Source organism: Triticum dicoccoides, chromosome 4A (assembly GCF_002162155.2).
Source record: "Triticum dicoccoides isolate Atlit2015 ecotype Zavitan chromosome 4A, WEW_v2.0, whole genome shotgun sequence".
Classification (NCBI taxonomy): domain Eukaryota; kingdom Viridiplantae; phylum Streptophyta; class Magnoliopsida; order Poales; family Poaceae; genus Triticum; species Triticum dicoccoides.
In genome coordinates, this window is record NC_041386.1 from 589,518,456 (window position 1) to 589,539,560 (window position 21,105).

General features: G+C 42.7%; 1 protein-coding gene across 1 annotated transcript in view; it reads right to left on the minus strand.

The window, feature by feature from the left end:
* Positions 1–6,644: 6,644 nt before the first annotated feature.
* LOC119283715 (protein NRT1/ PTR FAMILY 8.3-like) overlaps positions 6,645–21,105 on the minus strand; it is a 44,245-nt gene continuing 29,784 nt past the window's right edge. The window contains exon 6 of the mRNA XM_037563145.1: positions 6,645–6,789. Within this exon, the coding sequence (XP_037419042.1) occupies positions 6,645–6,789 (145 nt within the window). The remainder of the gene's footprint in view (positions 6,790–21,105) is intronic.

Genomic DNA, 21,105 nt, shown 5'->3' on the forward strand with positions numbered 1-21,105 from the left:
AGCGGGGAGGAGAGGTGTTACGGAGGGAGAGGGAGGCGCCAAGAGCAAAGGGTGCGGCTGCCCTCCCCCCCCTCTTTATATAGGGGCCTTGGAGGGGGCGGCCCTAGGGAGATGGATCTCCAAGGGGGCGGCGGCCAAGGGGTGGCTTCCCCCCCCCCCAAGCCAAGTGGGGGGCGCCCCCATTCCTAGGGTTTCCCAACCCTAGGCGTAGGGGAGGCCCAAGGGGGGGCGCACCAGCCCACTAGGGGCTGGTTCCCCTGCCAATTCAGCCCATGGGGCCCTCCGGGATAGGTGGCCCCACCCGATGGACCCCCGGGACCCTTCCGGTGGTCCCGGTACAATACCGGCGACCCCCGAAACCTTCCCAATGGCCAAAACTGGACTTCATATATATAAATCTTTACCTCCGGACCATTCCGGAACTCCTCGTGACGTCCAGGATCTCATTCGGGACTCCGAAAAACTTTCGGGTTACTGCATACAAATGTCTCTACAACCCTAGCGTCACCGAACCTTAAGTGTGTAGACCCTACGGGTTCGGGAGACATGCAGACATGACCGAGACGACTCTCTGGTCAATAACCAACAGCGAGATCTCATCGGATGAACCACGATGTCGAGGATTCAATCAATCCGTATATAATTCCCTTTGTCAATCGGTACGTTACTTTCCCGAGACTCGATCGTCGGTATCCCAATACCTCGTTCAATCTCATTACCGGCAAGTCACTTTACTCGTGTCGTAATGCATGATCCCGTGATCAACCACTTGGTCACATTGAGCTCATTATGATGATGCATTACCGAGTGGGCCCAGAGATACCTCTCCGTCATACGGAGTGAAAAATCCCAGTCTCGATTCGTGCCAACCCAACAGACACTTTCGGAGATACCTGTAGTGTACCTTTATAGTCACCCAGTTACGTTGTGACGTTTGGCACACCCAAGGCACTCCCGCCGCCCCCCCTTGCAACTCCCGGATACCGTAGGAGTGCTTTGGGTGTGTCAAACGTCAAAACGTAACTGGGTGACTATAAAGGTACATTACAGGTATCTCCGAAAGTGTCTGTTGGGTTGGCACGAATTGAGACCGGGATTTGTCACTCCGTATGACGGAGAGGTATCTCTGGGCCCACTCGGTAATGCATCATCATAATGAGCTCAATGTGACCAAGTGGTTGATCACGGGATCATGCATTACGGTACGAGTAAAGTGACTTGCCGGTAACGAGATTGAACGAGGTATTGGGATACCGACGATCAAGTCTCGGGCAAGTAACGTACCGATTGACAAAGGGAATTGTATACGGATTGATTGAATCCTCGACATCATGGTTCATCCGATGAGATCATCAAGGAGCATGTGGGAGCCAACATGGGTATCCAGATCCCGCTGTTGGTTATTGACTGGAGAGTCGTCTCGGTCATGTCTGCGTGTCTCCCGAACCCGTAGGGTCTACACACTTAAGGTTCCGTGACGCTAGGATTGTTGAGATATTAGTATACGGTAACCTGAAAGTTGTTCGGAGTCTCGTATGAGATCCCGGACATCACGAGGAGTTCCGGAATGGTCCGGAGGTGAAGATTTATATATAGGAAGTCAAGTTTCGGCCATCGGGAAAGTTTCGGGGGTAATCGGTATTGTATCGGGACCACCGGAAGGGTCCCGGGGGTCCACCGGATGGGGCCACCTATCCCGGAGGGCCCCATGGGCTGAAGTGGGAGGGGAACCAGCCCCTAGTGGGCTGGTGCGCCCCCCCCCATGGGCCTCCCCCTGCGTCTAGGGTTGGAAACCCTAGGGGTGGGGGCGCCCCACTTGCCTTGGGGGGCAAGCCACCCCCTTGGCCGCCGCCCCCCCTTGGAGATGGCATCTCCTAGGGCCGGCGCCCCCCTAGGGATCCTATAAATAGTGGGGGGAGGGAGGGCAGCCGCACCCTAGCCCCTGGCCTCTCCCTCTCCCTCCCGTGACACTCCTCCATCTCCCTGTGCTTGGCGAAGCCCTGCCGAGATCGCCGTAGTTTCCGCCACCACGCCGTCGTGCTACTGGATCTCCATCAACCTCTCCTTCCCCCTTGCTGGATCAAGTTGGAGGAGACATTTTCCCAACCGTACGTGTGTTGAACACGGAGGTGCCGTCCGTTCGATGCTAGGTCATCGGTGATTGGATCACGATGAGTACGACTCCATCAACCCCGTTCTCTTGAACACTTCCGCGCGCGATTTAGAAGGGTATGTAGATGCACTCCTATCTCCCTCGTTGCTAGATGACTCCATAGATTTATCTTGGTGATGCGTAGAAAATTTTAAAATTCTACTACATTCCCCAACATCTCACTCAAGTCTGGTTTTCGCCCACTCATGCCCCATGCCACACGCGTGCCACGATTGCAAAATGCCTCACATGGTTTCGCGGATGGATGTGTCGTTTCACATGGACTTCGACGCCTAAACATCCTATATCGCTCACTGACATGTGAACTAGGGGACCGCTCGGCCCCACAGGTCAGTGACACTTCACGGGTAAGACGTTCACACGCGTTCGCGCTGTATGGGGGCCGGAAAGTTTAGTGATGCGTGCGTGAAGACCAATGGGCGGCTGATGTTTGGTCTAGCCAGAGTATGCATGCACCACATTTTCAGCCTACAATAATTTAGTCCAATTAAAGAATATAATATATAATATGTACTCCCTTTGTACTAAATCATCGACAATTAATATGAATATAAAGGAGAAATTTAATTTAAACGCGTATAACCGTAAATATTCGCTGCCCAATACTTCACTTTTGCGATATCTTTAGATCACATATAAACCATTCATTGCTGGATAGAAAATTGCCAACCGATCATTCCGCGCGTGTTTAGCCATTACATTTCGACGCATATATATAGGGTGCACATTTAATGGGTAGCGGGGTTTTTATCTTGTGATACCCTTTAGCTAGGTCGTATATAGATCATCCTATAATTTAATTATGTTCACGCCCGTCAGCAAATATTTTTTGGATGCTCGTTTGGTCAACACATTTTTGCTGGCCAGTCGTTTAATTATATGATACCCTCAGATCACATACAATTCATTTCATGATTTATTTTTACACGCTTCTGGCCAACCGATACATTTGGACGTATTCAGCTGACAGCTGGCTAAAGGTTGGTTCACCCTTTGCGATCACTCGATAGTCCAATGGTTTATGCTTGCACGCGTCTACCGAGCAAATACTGGCTGACCAGTCTTGTGATACCCTCGGATCATATAGTGTCCATCTTATATTTTTATCTTTGCATGTGTCTAGCCAATTATATTTGCTGCCTAGTGGGCCTAGACACATGTGTAAAAGGAAGGTTTTGTCTACTTTTTGACGTGTATGATGAAAAGGAAAATCTCAAAACACTTGGTCCCCTCTCTCACTCAAGTCTGATCTTCGTCCACTCATGCCCCGTGCCACACGCGTGCCACGATTGCAAAATGCCTCACATGGTTTGCGCCATTCCCTTCGTCCCCACCCGCCACACCTGGCCGGTCCCTCCCGATTATCTTCTGCATCTCTCATCCACCCAAAAATTTCTAGCAGGCTCTGGTGATTGCTTCCCGCTAAGAGTGTTGCATCATCTGAGGCACACGTCCCCCATAATTTCATTGAGCATGTCTAGCCAGTTGTTATTTGTTGGACAATAATTCACTTTTGTGACATCTTTATTACATTACATATAGATCATCCTATAATTTACCCTTACACTATCTAGCCAGCGAAAATGTGTTGGCCAATGGGTTTTTATTTTTTGATACCCTCCAAATGCTTATAGACCATCCTATAAATTCTATTTGCACATAAATACAGTTGGACGCGTCTAGACAACACTTATTTTGGCCAGTGGTTTATTGTTGTGATATACTTAGATCATATACAAGGGGAATTTCCTATAATATATTTGTACACGCATGTAGCCAGCTGATACATTTGGACATATCATAATATCGAACGAATACCAACTTCACATGATTAATTATAACAAGACTTATCTCATGTCCTCAAGAACAAAACGAACTACTCACAATCATATTCACGTTCATGATCAGAGGAGAATAATATATGATTAACTAGCTGAACATATGATCTTCCACTGAATAAACCAACTAGCATTATCTACGAGATGTAATCAACGCTACTAGCAACCCACGGGTACCAATATGAGGTTTTGAGACAAATATTGATTACAAGAGATGAACCGGGGTTTGAGATGACATGGTGCCGATGAATATGTTGATGGAGATGGGTCCTCCCACGATGAGTGGATCGTTGGTGATGACGAAGGCTTTGATTTCCCCCTCTTGAAGGGAAGTATCACCGGCGGAATCGCTCCACCGAAGAGCAAAAATGCTCCTGCCCAGGTTCCGCCTCGAGATGGCAGTGATTCATCCGCCAGTAGAGGTGACGGGAAGACTGGATCCATTCCCTACCAGCGTGTTTGGTTGGGGGTAATTAGAGCTAGGGAATGGGAATTGAAGGGGTACGAGACTTTAAATCTATTGTTTGGTTGGAGGGATTGGGAATTCATAAGGGAATAGTCATGGGACTTGATACTCCAACTCCCACTGTTTTATTAATAGGGGAGTTGGGAGGGAATTGTTTTAGTGAGTCAATCTTAACCGTTCATCGTAACTTATTTTAACTTCCTTTGTCTAGTCCCTCATTGATACTTCTCCAACGTATCTACTTTTTCTAATGTTTTTCCTCTTGTTTTGGACTCTAATTTGCATGATTTGAATGAAACTAACCCCGTACTGACGTTGTTTCCAGTAGAACTATCATGGTGTTGTTTTTGTGCAAAACTAGTTCTCGGAATGGAATGGAATTTTGTGAGGAATTTTTATACAATAAACAAGAATTTCTGGAGCCAAGAACCATCGGAGGGTGGCACCTGGGTGGGCACAACCCACCAGGGCGTCCCTCTCCTGGCACGCCCAGGTGGGTTGTCCCCACCTGGTGGCCCCGCAGACCCTGATTCCAACTCCATAAATACCTATTTTTCCAGAGTTTGTTGCTATCTAAAGTTTTGACCTCTCCAATCCCACTTTTATCAATTTTTGCATCAAGATCTAAAAACTCCGAATTTTTGGGACGCCTTCTAATTAAAGTTGACTCATCTCCAGTCCCATCATTAACATATGATCTTCCACTAAATAAACCAACTAGCATTATCCACGAGATGTAATCAACGCTACTAGCAAATATCATTGTGGGACCAAGAATAACTTTAGGGTTTCGACAGATACGATTGTGGGGGTGTGGTTGAGTGTTTTTGGAGCAATGTATCAAGGGCATGGAAAAGATTATAGGAGCATTTGCTATCACTTTTTCATCCAAAAAATACACCCGCTGCTGTCCTACATACCAAATATCATAAACGAATCACAGGAAAATTATTCTTTCTAAACAACGGGAGGGACAGACAGACGACACAAGCCTCCAATTCCGACTCTGGCGATCCAGATCCTTTTCCGCCGTACTTTTTTGCCTTGCCGAGAGCACCCCTAGAGTTTGAGATCTTCACAAGAAAGGGTCTAGTTATTGCAGAAAACCACCCCCATGGTTTGAAATGTTGACAAAAAAGGGCCTAGATTTTGACAAGTCGGGGAAATCTTCGCTAGAAATTTCAGCAGCATAACACGTTGGGAAGAACGCATGCACAATGGTAGAACAAATTTATTAAAATGATGCTGGCTTGTTCATTCCAAAGTTACATTCATGAAGCTTAACCCATACCATACGAACCAAAGGAACTTCCCTACAAATGTACACAGCCAGCATATGTCTACCAAAAAAGAAGAAAGAATGTACAGAAGTTCGTCCCAACAAGCAAACGTAGTAGGCCCATATCCAGCACTCATCAAGATTCATCTCACCAGAGAGAGAGAAGCTCATTGGCGAAACAGATAGGCCTACATCCAGCACTCCGCACTAGGAAGACCATGTCAGAACTGCAACTTCACGTCTTCAATGACACTCGGCACAATCGAGATCCTTCGGCATGTCACCAAGATAGGCATCTTCATCATATCGCTCCAGCTGAAAACCCCAACAGAACTGCAAGTCCACCAAGATAGGCGTCTTCAGCATATCGCTTCAGTAGAAAAAAAACTCCTTTCATTGCAAAGTCCCTGGCTGGGGACAACAGATAAACAAGGAGTAAATGTCATCAATATCAACAACAAATTCACAAGGTAGCTACTGGAGCGGACTTCTAAATATATGTCACAAGTTTGATGATGAGTTGTCAAGCATATGCAATATATGACACAAGTCAATATAGTGCCATCAAACACTTACAGTACAATCTGAATTCAATGACACTCTGAACTAGCAACAAAGCCAAAATCAAAGAGTAGAAAACTAATATAACAACATCATTGACACAAAAAACCTATTACATTATGGGACGGAGGGAGTACAATATACGCATGGATGTGGTATGTATGTACGTATGTTTGTTTGTATACCTGATGCCATGACCAGGCCCGCAGGTGGTGTTGGTGACGTTAACATCGGTGGTTCCCGATAGAATCGACACACAATCATCACCTGCATGCACAAAATACCTACGTATTCGAGGCCAGACAGAGTGCAATATATACTAGTACCTCAAGGATTGGAGCATGGGAGCACCTTAAGGATGGGAGTACTAGATATTTCCCCGAAGCATGAGGTAACCTCGTCGGTGAGGGCATTCTCGGCGAAGCACGTGAGTGCGACGTTGGCGACGCATACCAACTCTCCATTGGACGTGCTTTATGCGACACACAGATTATCCTGTCGGTACTTACTTTTTACGTGCCCTCTCTGAAATGAATGAGTTGTAGAAATGCAAGTACTGACCTTAGGTTGGTCATGTCGACTAGACAATTTTGACGAGGCATCGAGGTGAAATAAAATTAAATAAGGATTCATCTACATCTCAATCGACTAAGACTTTATTATGTAAGTCTCAGTCGACTGACGTGGCATATTAGTTGAATCACTGATTTTCTTGATCGGGCTGCCCAATAGAAGAAGGTGGGTAGGATGAGAAATAGTCACACACACTTCTATGCCAACGAGAAAGCCAAGATCGTCGCTCTCACACCAGTCTCCTCTCAGGCCCCAGTCGCTCCTACCGACACAGAGTTTGCCCGCTCTGATGTGTCCAACGAGGTGTTTTTCAGGACTCTGCCGTCGTGGTGATCGATTAGTAAGTTTATTAAAATTTGTATATTTCCAAGTCAAATATAATGTTGGACATCTACTTATATTAAAGATGTTACATTTTGATGAGAAAATGATGATACTTGAGTGTTAGCCTTGGAGGGTTTACCGTTGGATATGCCCTAAGCCCACTCTCTTTCCCATCCACAACGACAACACAACCCACATGCACCATGTGCTGGAGCTAGCAGCTGTACAAGGCATTTTGCTCATAATGATTCTGTTTCCATGGCTAGGTTTATGTGGGACTTCGCCTACGCCAACGTGGCAAAAAAACCGTACGTGGTGTTTTGCCGGTCATCGGAATGAGAATCATGCGAGATACTCTAAAATCTGAATTGCTGCCATGGACAACACTTTTTATATAGTACTCTCTCCGTCCAAAAAAGTTTGTCCCTCAAACGGATATATCTAGCATTAAGTTAGTGTTAGATACGTCCATTTAAGGGACAAGTTTGGGACAAGTTTTTTCAGACGGAAGAAGTACTATTAGTTGGTAATAAAATATATCAAGAAAATGTAGTCATGACGATATGAGATGGTGTTGACCATCATTTGAACAAATATAATTTTGGCTCTAGCCTGCCTTGCATGGCGCCATGTAAGGTAAGCATAGCACCGCTCCCTGGTCGTCAATGGCGGAGTTACGTGCAGGCAAAAGCGTGCCGTGGCCCGCCTTGCCCATAAGAAAAAAGTAAACTACATATGCCCAGTGCACTCCGTCTGTGAGGCGTCAGCAGCCTGGTTGCTCACGAGAGGCTTTCCTCTGGTTAGCTTGCGTGTGAATGCCCAGCCCAATGCAGGTCTGCAGCCAAGTCCACCAGCTGACCAGATTCAGAGACATCCAGCACTGCTTCGCTCGTACATTCATTCCCGATTCAGCCAAGCTAGGACGGCCACGCCATGGCACAGCTGCACTGTTGCACATGGATTGTGCACATAATAATTTCCTTTATTTCTTCTAATTGTAGTTCATGGCATCAACTCAAATTTCCAAGACCAATTTTTCTATAGGCTCCTTTCAAATAAGAAAGCTATATTTGTCTGAAATTCTTAGTTATCGATTTGGTAGCATGAATTATTCAATTGTTTTCAAAGTTTCACAGATTGTAATTTATGTAGTAAATACTAACTGGCCATGGGTAAGGTTAGTCAGCGAAGAATTTGTTTAGTTTTCAAAGGAAATGAGATGGTTCAGATGTTTTCAAGATAACGAATAATGCCTAGTACCAGTAATTGTGGTATGGTTCAGAATTCGTTTTTTTTCTCCTTTAGACTGGCCCGCCCAACAATTTCTTTGTAGCTCCGCCACTGCTGGTCCTATATGTCCATTAACGACTTGTGATCAATTGCCAGCGAGCTGTGTTTGTGGCTTCACCGTTCCCGTGACATGGCTTAAGTGAAGAGGATCGAGTGACTGCATGCATGCACATCTTGGAGGTCTCTAAAGGTAAAATGCACAGCTTGGATAGCGAGTCCTGTTCATTAGCATCTTCTAAGCTAATGTGTCATATTCCCCCATCGACACACAATCATCACGTGCACTCACTCAAGGGTCCATTTTATGTGTGTACATATTCGAGGCCAGACAGAGTGCAAATACTAGGCAAATACTTCCGTATGTATCTTGCATTACCTTATCATGCCACCACCAACACATCCCTTTTGTGGATCCATTGTTTCTGTGTAAAGGTCGGCAATAATTTCTTCCCTATGGCCTTGTGAAGAGACTGATGCCCTGTTTTGTGACTAAACTACATTACCAATGCCCAATGGCAAGAAACGTGTAAATAGCCATGAAATGAATCAAGAGGTACAAATTAAACTTTACTACGGCGTCCTTATCAGGAATGGTTTTTTGTACGAGTTCTACATTTAATCATACTTAGAAGGAACAAATAAGCACAAAAAGAATGTCACTCCGCGACAAACGTTTTCTTTACCAAGACCCTCCTTGAGTTTGAAAACTTGACACAAAAGGGTCTATTTATTTACCAGAAACCCCCTTAAGTTTGAAAACTTCACACAGAAGGGCCTACTTATTTACCACAAGCCCCTGTGAGTTTGAGAACATGACAAAAAAGGGCCTAGATTTTGACAAGTCCGGGGGAAATTTCAACAGAAATTTTGGCAGCATAACGCGTTGGGAAGAATCACATACACAATGGCAATACAAATTTATTCAACAAAAAATGAATGTGCCTTGTTCATTCCAAAATTACAACCCATTCCATACCAATAGGAGGAACTTCCCTACAAATTTACACTGCCCAGCATAGGTCTACCAAAAAAGAAGAAATAATGTACATAAATTCATCCCAACAAGCAAATGTAGTAGTTGCTAGTGCAAGAAACTGTGTACATCTTGGGAAATCACCAGGGAAAGAGGCTCCTTGGCCAAATAGATAGGCCTGCATCCAGCACTCCGCACGAGGAAAACTAGGTTCATAACTGCAACTTCATGTCTTCAATGACACTCGGCACCGTCGAGAGCCTTCGGTTCAACCAGGTGGCTTCTCAAAGAAAACCCCGACAAAACTACAAGTCGAAATAGATAGGCATCTTCAGCATATCGCTCCAGCAAAAAAAAACTCATTTCATTGAAAAGTCCATGGCTGGGGACAACAGATAAATAAGGAGTAAATGCCATCAATATCAACAGTAACTTCACAAGATAGCTACTGGAGCAGACTTCTAAATATATGTCACAAGTTTGATAAGGAGCTGTCTAGCATATGCAATATATATGTCACAAGTCAATATAGTGATGTCAAACACATCATATGCCATTTTAGCGTATGTGTGGTGTCTATACCACCTCATGATAACTGAAACATCTTGCTGCTTACTTTAAGATGATGAAGTGGACATAATAGGTTACGTACAACAAAATGGGTGTCTTCTATATAGTTAAGTGTAACAATGTGTCAAGCATTGACTAAAACTTTCAGACGGCACAAGCTTTTGGAGTACATTCCAGGTGTCTCTGGGTTAACTAAAAAGGTCATGATCATTTCTTAATTACAACTATTTCATCAGATCAATACTAGGAACATACAGCAAGAATGGATCAAACCAACCAGTCACAGCAGCCATCAACCTAGCAAGGCAACAATGTTCCTTCCATAGCGAGAAACATTGAGTCGCTTAACTAGCTATCAAGAACTTTGACAACCAGTAGCGCATCATTTACCGAGTCAATCGAGGCCATCAAGGCCAAAACCTAGGTAGCCATGGCAAAAAGGCCACGGCTCGACATGCCCCGAGCAAGGGAAATGAATAGAGGAGGAAAAGAAGCCAAGAGGACTCACCTTCAATGTTTGTAGCCAAGGCCAAAACCACGCCATGTCATGTTGACAGTGGAGATGAGAGCTGGCCGAGCATAATACCATGTACAGGCCGTCGAGAGGCGGTTGCAGCACGGTGAACTCGTTGTCATCGCACAAGGCGAGAGCTGCTGTAGATGCTCATTGACAAGTCATCCGCAACAGTAACCTTCCCTAGGAAACCACCAAAGAGAGAGGCTCATTGGCCAAACAGATAGGCCTACATCCAGCACTCCGCACTAGGAAAACCATGTTCAGAACTACAACTTCACGTCTTCAATGACACTCGACACCATTGAGATCCTTCGGCATGTCACCAAGATAGGCATCTTCAGCATGTCGCTCCAGCTGAAAACCCCAACAGAACTGCAAGTCCACCAAGATAGGCGTCTTCAGCATATCGCTCCAGCAGAAAAACAACTCCTTTCATTGCAAAGTCCCTGGCTGGGGACAACAGATAAACAAGGAGTAACTGTCATCAATATCAACAACAAATTCACAAGGTAGCTATTGGAGCAGACTTCTAAATATATGTCACAAGTTTGTTGATGAGTTGTCAAGCATATGCAATATATGACACAAGTCAATATAGTGCCGTCAAACACTTACAGTACAATCTGAATTCAATGACACTCTGAATTAGCAACAAAGCCAAAATCAAAGAGTAGAAAACTAATATAAACAACATCATTGACACCCAGCAAACCTGACAAACAGTCGTGAAGAAACTACAACCAACACAAGCTCCAAAAGCTTCCCAGCAGAAGGCTGGAGGTTGCTACCACAAATTGACTAGCACAGTGATTGGTTCCAAGAAAAGATATCAAAATGCTACAAGACACTAGCATCTAAATCCTACAATACATATCATCACTACACAATCTGCAAGCCTTTTGTGAGTGACCAAAAAGACACTATACAATCAATCTCACACTAAATATTGGAAGGCACTGCCAGGAGACTTCAAAAACAACATGCTTTTCTCAAAACCAAAAAGATGACAAAACTGAGACACCCATCCAATGTACAGTAGCTAACAAAAGTTAAGGACCGTCGGTCACGGAAATCAACTGTTGGCAGCCGCCATAGCATCATCTTTGCCAAAATGGTGGCCACAAAATTACTACAACATCACAGCAGTCATCAACCCAGCAACCCAACAATTTCCTCAAAGAAAGCAAGGAAAATCAAATGCCAAGTAACCTACCTAGAACAAAGCCCTTTTGTAAAACTAAAACATACTAGAACAGACTCAACAAATGAGTTCTTCTGTAGCTAGAGGAACATCGAGTCACCTAACTAGCTATCAGGAACTTTGAAAACCAGTAGTGCATTATTTACCAAGCCAATTCAGGCCATCAAGGCCAAAACGTAAGTAGCCATGGCATAAAGGGATAAGAATAGAGGCGGAGGAAGAGAAGCCGAGAGGACTCACCTTCAATGTTTTACCCAAAGCAGAACCGTGCCATCACCATTGATAGTGGAAACATGAACTGGCCGAGCATACTTCTCCCAAAATTATGGAGAGTGGTGTCAACACACCATCTATTACCTTTTGGAGAGTGGTGTCTCCTAGATTGGCTAGGTGTCACTTGGGAGCCTCCGTCAAGATTGTGGAGTTGAACCAAGGAGTTTGTACAGGCAAGGAGATCGCCTACTTCGTGAAGATCTACCCTAGTGAGGCAAGTCCTTCATGGGCGATGGCCATGGTGGGATAGACAAGGTTGCTTCGTGGACCCTTCGTGGGTGGAGCCCTCCGTGGACTCGTGCGACCGTTACCCTTTGTGGGTTGAAGTCTCCGTCAACGTGGATGTACGATAGCACCACCTATCGGAACCACGCCAAAAATCTTCGTGTCTCGAATTGCGTTTGCACACTCCAATCCCATCCCTTTACATTCTTGCAACTTGCATGATTTACTTTCCGCTGCTCATATACTCTTGTCATGCTTACTTGATATGTATTGTAAATGTTTAAACTTATGCCAACACTCCACTTCAACTTAAAAAATTAAAAACTGCAACTTTTCTTGCTAAGAGTCTATTCACCCCCCTCTAGTCACCTCTTCTCGATCCTTTCACACCTCCGTGAACACTCTCCTTGCCGATATTGCTCCTTTGCCCACTTTGGGCGTAGCCTTTTGCATTCAGTCGCATCCTCATAAGCTTCCTCCATTGCTATATGCAGTAGAAACATGACACATTACAAGGGGTCAGAAACATGCTTGATGGTTCCAAGCTCAAAGATGACTTCATTTTTGGCAATCCACAATGCCAGTAGCAGCATATTCAACAATAGAATTACACTGGCACATATACAAAAAAATCGCTTCTTATTATTTTCACTTTTGCACTACACATACACATGATTGATAGCTAACACTCGGACATACACTTGATTCGTTCCAAGAAAAGATATAAAAATGCTACAAGATACTAGAATGGTAAATCCTAAAATACATATCATCACCACATAATCTGCAAGCATCTTGTTCTATTCAATAGCCCATTCACAAGTCAAAAACCCGAGCTTAGGGATTATGTCAAATAAAACACTATGGCTATCACAAAGTAAAGTGCAGAAGGCCCTGTTTGTTGTAAAACCCTTTGCGCCGGCAGACCGGTTGAGCGTTCGACCGGTCCCTCTCGCTGGCTTCATTCTTTTCACGCGGAGACAGGCTGGCACAAGGTGGGTGATACGTCTCTGTCGTATCTACTTTTCCAAACACTTTTGCCCTTGTTTTGGACTCTAACTTGCATGATTTGAATGGAACTAACCCGGACTGACACTGTTTTCAGCAAAATTACCATGGTGTTATTTATGAGCAGAAACAAAAGTTCTCAGAATGACCTTAAACTTCACGGAACATCTTTTCGGAAATAATAAAAAATCCCTACAAAAGATGAAGACCAGGGGGCCCACACGCTAGCCACGAGGGTGGGGGCGCGCCCCCTACCTCGTGGGCCCCCTGGAGCTCCTCCGACCTCGACTCCAACTCTATATATTTGCTTTCAGGGAGAAAAAAATAAAGGAGAAGGATTCATCGCGTTTTACGATACGGAGCCGCCGCCAAGCCCTAAAACCTCTCGGGAGGGCTGATCTGGAGTCCGTTCGGGGCTCCGAAGATGGGAATCTGTCGCCATCGTCATCATCAACCATCCCCCATCACCAATTTCATGATGCTCACCATCGTGTGTGAGTAATTCCATCGTAGGCTTGCTGGACGGTGATGGGTTGGATGAGATTTATCATGTAATTGAGTTAGTTTTGTTAGGGTTTGATGCATAGTATCCACTATGTTCTGAGATTGATGTTGCTATGACTTTGCTATGCTTAATGCTTGTCACTAGGGCCCGAGTGCCATGATTTCAGATCTGAACCTATTATGTTTTCATCAATATATGAGAGTTCTTGATCCTATCTTGCAAGTCTATAGTCACCTATTATGTGTTATGATCCGTTAACCCCGAAGTGACAATAATCGGGATACTTGCCGGTGATGACCGTAGTTTGAGGAGTTCATGTATTCACTATGTGTTAATGCTTTGGTCCGGTACTCTCTTAAAAGGAGGCCTTAATATACCTTAGTTTCCGTTAGGACCCCGCTGCCACGGGAGGGTAGGAAAAAAGATGTCATGCAAGTTCTTTTCCATAAGCATGTATGACTATATTCTGAATACATGCCTACATTACATTGATGAATTGGAGCTAGTTCTGTGTCACCCTAGGTTATGACTGTTACATGATGAACCACATCCAGCATAACTCTCCATCACTGATCCATTGCCTACGAGCTTTCCATATATTGTTCTTTGCTTATTTACTTTTCCGTTGCTATTGCTCTCATCACTACAAAATACTAAAAACACTACTTTTGCTACTATTACCTTTTGCTACCGTTACCACTACTGTCATATTACTTTGCTACTAAATACTTTCCTGCTGATATTAAGTTTCCAAGTGTGGTTGAATTGACAACTCAGCTGCTAATACTTGAGAATATTCTTTGGCTCCCCTTGTGTCGAATCAATAAATTTGGGTTGAATACTCTACCCTTGAAAACTGTTGTGATCCCCTATACTTGTGGGTTATCAAGACTAATTTCTGGAGCTGTTGCCGGGGAGCATAGCTCTATTCTTTGAGTCACTTGGGATTTATATCTGCTTATCATTATGAAGAACTTGAGAGATCCAAAAACCAGGATCTATCCCTCAACTACGAGGGGAGGTAAGGAACTGCCATTTAGCTCTGCACTTGATTCACCTTCTGTTTTGAGTAAGCTTGCGACACCTAAACCTGCTTCTGCTATTTGTTCTGATATGTCGCATGTTATTGATGATGCCACGTCTGCTATGCATGATACTTATGATGAAACTACTTCTATGCTTGATACTACTGTGCCACTTGGTGAATTTCTTGATGAACAACTTGCTAGGGTTAGAGAGAATGAAATTATTGAAACTGATTATATTGAAGATAGTGATGATGAAGACTCTCCCTCTAATACTTACTAATTGCCTGTTGTTCCTGAGGGTTATGGTCTGGATGAAGAATCTGCTAGAGCTATTCTTGCTTGTAATGATAGAAGTGATCTTAAGAAATTATTAGCTAAATGGAAGCAACAATCCCTTAATGCTAGAATGAAACCTGACCCTGCTTTTGCTACTTCACCTATCTGTGTTACCGATAAGGAGTATGAATTCTCGGTTGATCCTGATATAATTACTTTGGTTGAATCCGATCCTTTTCATGGCTATGAATCTGAAACTGTTGTGGCACACCTTACTAAATTAAATGATATTGCCACCCTATTCACTAAAGATGAGCGAACTCGCTACTTTTATATCCTTAAAATATTTCCGTTCTCATTAAAGGGTGATGCTAAGATATGGTTTAATTCTCTTGATCCTGGTTGTGTGCGTAGTCCCCAGGATATGCTTTATTACTTCTCTGCTAAATATTTCCCTGCTCATAAGAAACAAGCTGCTTTAAGGGATATATATATATATATATATATATATATATATATATATATATATAATTTTGTGCAAATTGAAGAAGAGAGTCTCCCACAAGCTTGGGGGAGGATTCTCCAATTACTTAATGCTTTGCCTGATCATCCTCTTAAGAAAAATGAAATACTTGATATCTTTTATAATGGACTAACCGATGCTTCCAGAGATTACCTGGATAGTTGTGCTGGTTCTATTTTCAGGGAAAGAACACCAGATGAAGCTGAAATTCTATTGAATAATATGTTGACAAATGAAAATAATTGGGCACCTCCTAAGCCTATTCCTAAACCAACTCCGAAGAAGAGAGGTGTTCTATTTCTCAGTCCTGAAGATATGCAAGAGGCAAAGAAATCTATGAAAGAAAAAGGTATTAAAGCTGAAGATGTTAAGAATTTACCTCCTATTGAAGAAATACACGGTCTTAATTTACCGCATGTTGAAGAAACATATGATCTTAATCCTTCACCTATTGAAGAAACGCATGGTCTTGATAACCCGACACAAGTAGTAAAGGTAAATTCTCTCTATAGATATGATAAAGCTGAAATCCCATTACTAAGTTTGCTAGCCCATGCTTAGATGAGTTTGATAAATTTATGGTTAAGCAAGAAGATTTTAATGCTTATTTTGGTAGAAAATTGAAATACAATTCAAATATGCTTGAACACTTGGGTGATTATATGGCTAATGTTAAAGGTGAACTTAAACTTATTAGTAAACATGCTTCTATGGTTACCACTCAAGTAGAACAAGTACTTAAAGCTCAAAATGATTTTCTCAATGAATTGAATAGTAAGAATAATGATTATGCTGTTAGAGTGGCTACTAAAACTGGTAGAATGACTCATGAACCTTTGTATCCTGAAGGCCACCCTAAGAGAATTGAGCAAGATTCTCAGAGAAATAATATAGATGCACCTAGTCCTTCTAAAAGGAAGAAAAAGAAAAATGATAGGACTTTGCATGCTTCTAGTGAACCTATTACTGAAACACCTGAGAATCCAAATGATACTTCTATTTCTGATACTGAAACACAATCTGGTAATGAACCTGAAACTAGTGATAATGTTAATAAAAATGTTCATGATGATGCCCAACCTAGTAATGATAATGATGTAGAAATTGAACCTGTTGTTGATCTTGATAACCCACAATCAAAGAATCAACGTTATGATAAGAAAGACTTTGTTGCTAGGAAACACGGAAAGGAAAGAGAGCCTTGGGTTCAGAAACCCATGCCTTTTCCTCCCAAACCATCCAAGAAAAAGGATGATGAGGATTTTGAGCGCTTTGCTGAAATGATTAGACCTATCTTTTTCCGTATGTGGTTAACTGATATGCTCAAAATGAATCCTTATGCTAACTACATGAAAGAAATTGTCACTAATAAAAGAAAGATACCAGAAGCTGAAATTTCCACCATGCTTGCTAATTATACTTTTAGGGGTGGAATACCAAAGAAACTTGGAGATCCAGGAGTACCCACTATATCATGCTCCATTAAAAGAAACTATGTTAAACTGCTTTATGTGATCTTGGAGCCGGTGTTAGTGTTATGCCTCTCTCTTTATATCGTAGACTTGATTTGAATAAGTTCACACCTACTGAAATATCTTTGCAAATGGCTGATAAATCAACTGCTACACCTTTCAGTATTTGTGAGGATGTGCCTGTTGTGGTTGCAAACGTTACTATTTTAACGGACTTTGTTATTCTTGATATTCCCGAGGACGATAGTATGTCTATTATTCTTGGAAGACCCTTTTTGAATACTGCAGGGGCTGTTATTGATTGCACCAAAGGCAATGTCACTTTTCATGTTAATGGTAATGAGCATACGGTAAACTTTCCGAGGAAACAACCTCAAGTCCACAATATCAATTCTATTGGAAAAATTCCATCGATTATTTTTGGAGGTTTTTGTTTTCCTCTTCCTACTGTTAAGAAGAAATATGATATTCTTATTGTTGGGGATGTGCATATCCCCGTTGAGGTAACATAGTGTTATTCGAATTTTCTCCGGTTCCATGTTATTCGGAATGAGTTCGTTAACAAGACTTGATCAACCTTGTTAGTGGATTCCTTTTGATGAGCATGAGATGGATGAAACTAGAAGGCACAACCTTCTGTACCCCATTTTTACTTTCTGTTATTTATATTAAATAAAATAAAAATAGTATTTTCTGTCTGTTATCTGAATTATCCATGCAATATAAAAATACCGCGAAAATAAAAGTTCTCCAAATGCCCTGAAATTTAAATATGATTTTTTCTGGAATATTTGAGAATATTTGGCATTGAGAACACAGCAGGAGGAGCTGGCACGTGGCCACGAGGGTCAGGGGCGTGCCCTACCCCCCAGGGCGCGCCCCCTGCCTCGTGGGCCCATGGTGGCCCTCCTCCACTTATTCCTGCACCCACACACTCCTTCTTCCTCCCACAAACACGATTATCTAGTTCAAACCCGAGTCCAAGCTCATTTTTACTGCCATTTTCGATCTCCTTGCTCAAAGCACCTCTCACAAAACTGCTTGGGGGGCTTGTTCCTTGGTATGTGACTCCTCCATTGGTCCAATTAGTTTTTGTTCTAGTGCTTTATTCATTGCAAATTTGTGCTTCCTAGGTGACCATGTTCTTCAGCTTGCATGTCAAATTTATATGGTTTCAAGTAGTTTTGATGCATGATATAGGCTCTAGGCACTTGTATGAGTAGTTGCTATCAATTTTGTTGAGTTTGGTTCACTTTCATTTTGAAGTTACTAAAAATTTCAGAATTTTTCAGAGAATAATGAAGAGATTTTTGAGGGGCTCATTGAGCCAAAGCTCGAAGGAAAAGCAAAATGAAGAAGCAATGAAGCCCAAATATAATTTGCCTCGCACCGCGGAGGTTAGGCCGTGTGAAAGGCCCTCCGATGAATTCTTGAGAGAAACCGGGATTTATCAGGATTTTTATGAATTGGCTAAGAATGCAGGCCTCACCGACTTCCTCCGCGACCAACGCAAACAATATCTCTTACTTACCAATACTTTTTTGCTAAACTTCTACTATTATCCCAGGGAATCACCTCCCTCAGTAGAGTTTTATTTATATGATGTGGTTAAGAAGATGTCACTTTATGATTTTTGTCGGGTTTGTTTGATCCCTTTCGAGGGCAAAATAGAGGAAATGTGACGATGTGGATGGGTTTATCGATACCATCACTGTAGGGGAAACGAGGAAGGTTTCTGATGCACGAATCACTAACATACATTTTCCTGTTTTATGCTACTTTGCAATATTTGCTAGTCGTCGCTTAATTGGTCGCGGAAATTGTGGAAACCTTAGTGTTCCTGATATTATTATTTTGTTCCACAGTTTATTTCGTGATAACTCGGTGAGTATGGGCGGTATTATTGCTAAACGGTTAAGTCTGAACCGTACAAAAGGACCCATCTTTGCTGGTAACTATGCTTCACGCCTTGCTGCATATTATAACATACCTATTAGGCACTATGAAAAAGAAGAAAAATTGTTGCCTACTGTTTATTTAGATTATAAGAGTATGTTAGCACATGATTTCATTATAAAGAATAAGGAAGGGGGGCTTAAATACAAATTGTTCTTTGATAAACATCATCCGGAGACTATTACCTTGCCTGCTCCTCCCTTGTTTGATTTATCTGCAGGCCAGTACCTCGCCTCGCTGGAGGATATTCACGCCTATCGGAACCCTGCATCGGCCGCAGAGCCAGAGTCGGAACCACAAATTGATCCTCCACGACAGTCTAATTATCACTGGGATCCGGAGATGATTGCCAACCAGTGGCAATCAGAATCTTCTTCTTCGCAGTACGACCCCAACTATTATTATGGATATCCGCCAGGCCAGCCGTGGCCATAGACCAACTTAGGCCAAAAGCCTAAGTTTGGGGGAGTACATATTTCCCATCGACATTACATTTATGTTCACACACTCATTGCTAGATGTCGGTGTTCATACTTTTTCATTGTATCATCCACGCTAGTTTATTCCCTTTTAATGCTTTCTTCTTGTGTGTTTAATAAACCTTAAGAAAAACCAAAAAAATTAGTTGTAGCTTTTAATTAGTTTACTTTCCATGCTTGTAGTAGTAATTAAAAAGAAAACCCAAAAATATTTCATGTTCTTCTTTTGCTTGTTGGGAGCTTTCCTATGTAAATAGTTTTATTTATTTTATTTTCTTTGGGGGTCGATAGGAGAAGACAATAATTAAATTGTTGAAGTGGCTCTTATATGTGCTACCTCTTGAGCACTGCGTTGGGTTTTCCCCGAACAGGAAAGGATGATGCAGCAAAGTAGCGTAAGTATTTCCCTCAGTTTTGAGAACCAAGGTATCAATCCAGTAGGAGGCTACGCGCGAGTCCCTCGTACCTGCACAAAACAAATAAATCCTCGCAATGAACGCAATAGGGGTTGTCAATCCCTACACGGCCACTTACGAGAGTGAGATCTGATAGATATGATAAGATAATAGTTTTGGTATTTTTATGATAAAGATGCAAAGTAAAATAAAAGCAAAGTAAAAAGCAAAGGAAATAACTAAGTATTGGAGGATTAATACGATGAAGATAGACCCGGGGGCCATAGGTTTCACTAGTGGCTTCTCTCAAGAGCATAAGTATTCTACGGTGGGTGAACGAATTACTGTTGAGCAATTGACAGAATTGAGCATAGTTATGAGAATATCTAGGAATGATCATGTATATAGGCATCACGTCCGAGACAAGTAGACCGACTCCTGCCTGCATCTACGACTATTACTCCACTCATCGACCGCTATCTAGCATGTATCTAGAGTATTAAGTTTATGAAAATAGAGTAATGTCTTAAGCAAGATGACATGATGTAGAGGGATAAACTCATGCAATATGATGAAAACCCCATCTTGTTATCCTCGATGGCAACAATACAATACGTGCCTTGCTGCCCCTACTGTCACTGGGAAAGGACACCGCAAGATTGAACCCAAAGCTAAGCACTTCTCCCATTGCAAGAAAGATCAATCTAGTAGGCCAAACCAAACTGATAATTCGAAGAGACTTGCAAAGATAACCAATCATACATAAAAGAATTCAGAGAAGATTCAAATATTGTTCATAAATAGACTTGATCATAAACCCACAATTCATCGGTCTCAACAAACACACCGCAAAAAGAAGATTACATCGAATAGTTCTCCACAAGAGAGGGGGAGAACATTGTATTGAGATCCAAAAAGAGAGAAGAAGCCATCTAGCTAATAACTATGGACCCATAGGTCTGAGGTAAACTACTCACACTTCATCGGAGGAGCTATGGTGATGATGTAGAAGCCCTTCGTGATGGATACCCCCTCCGGCGGAGCTCCGAAATAGGCCCCAAGATGGGATCTCGTGGATACAAAAATTTGTGGCGGTGGAATTAGGGTTTTGGCTCCGTATCTGATCGTTTGGGGGTACGTAGGTATATATAGGAGGAAAGAGTACGTCGGTGGAGCAACAGGGGGCCCACGAGGGTGGAG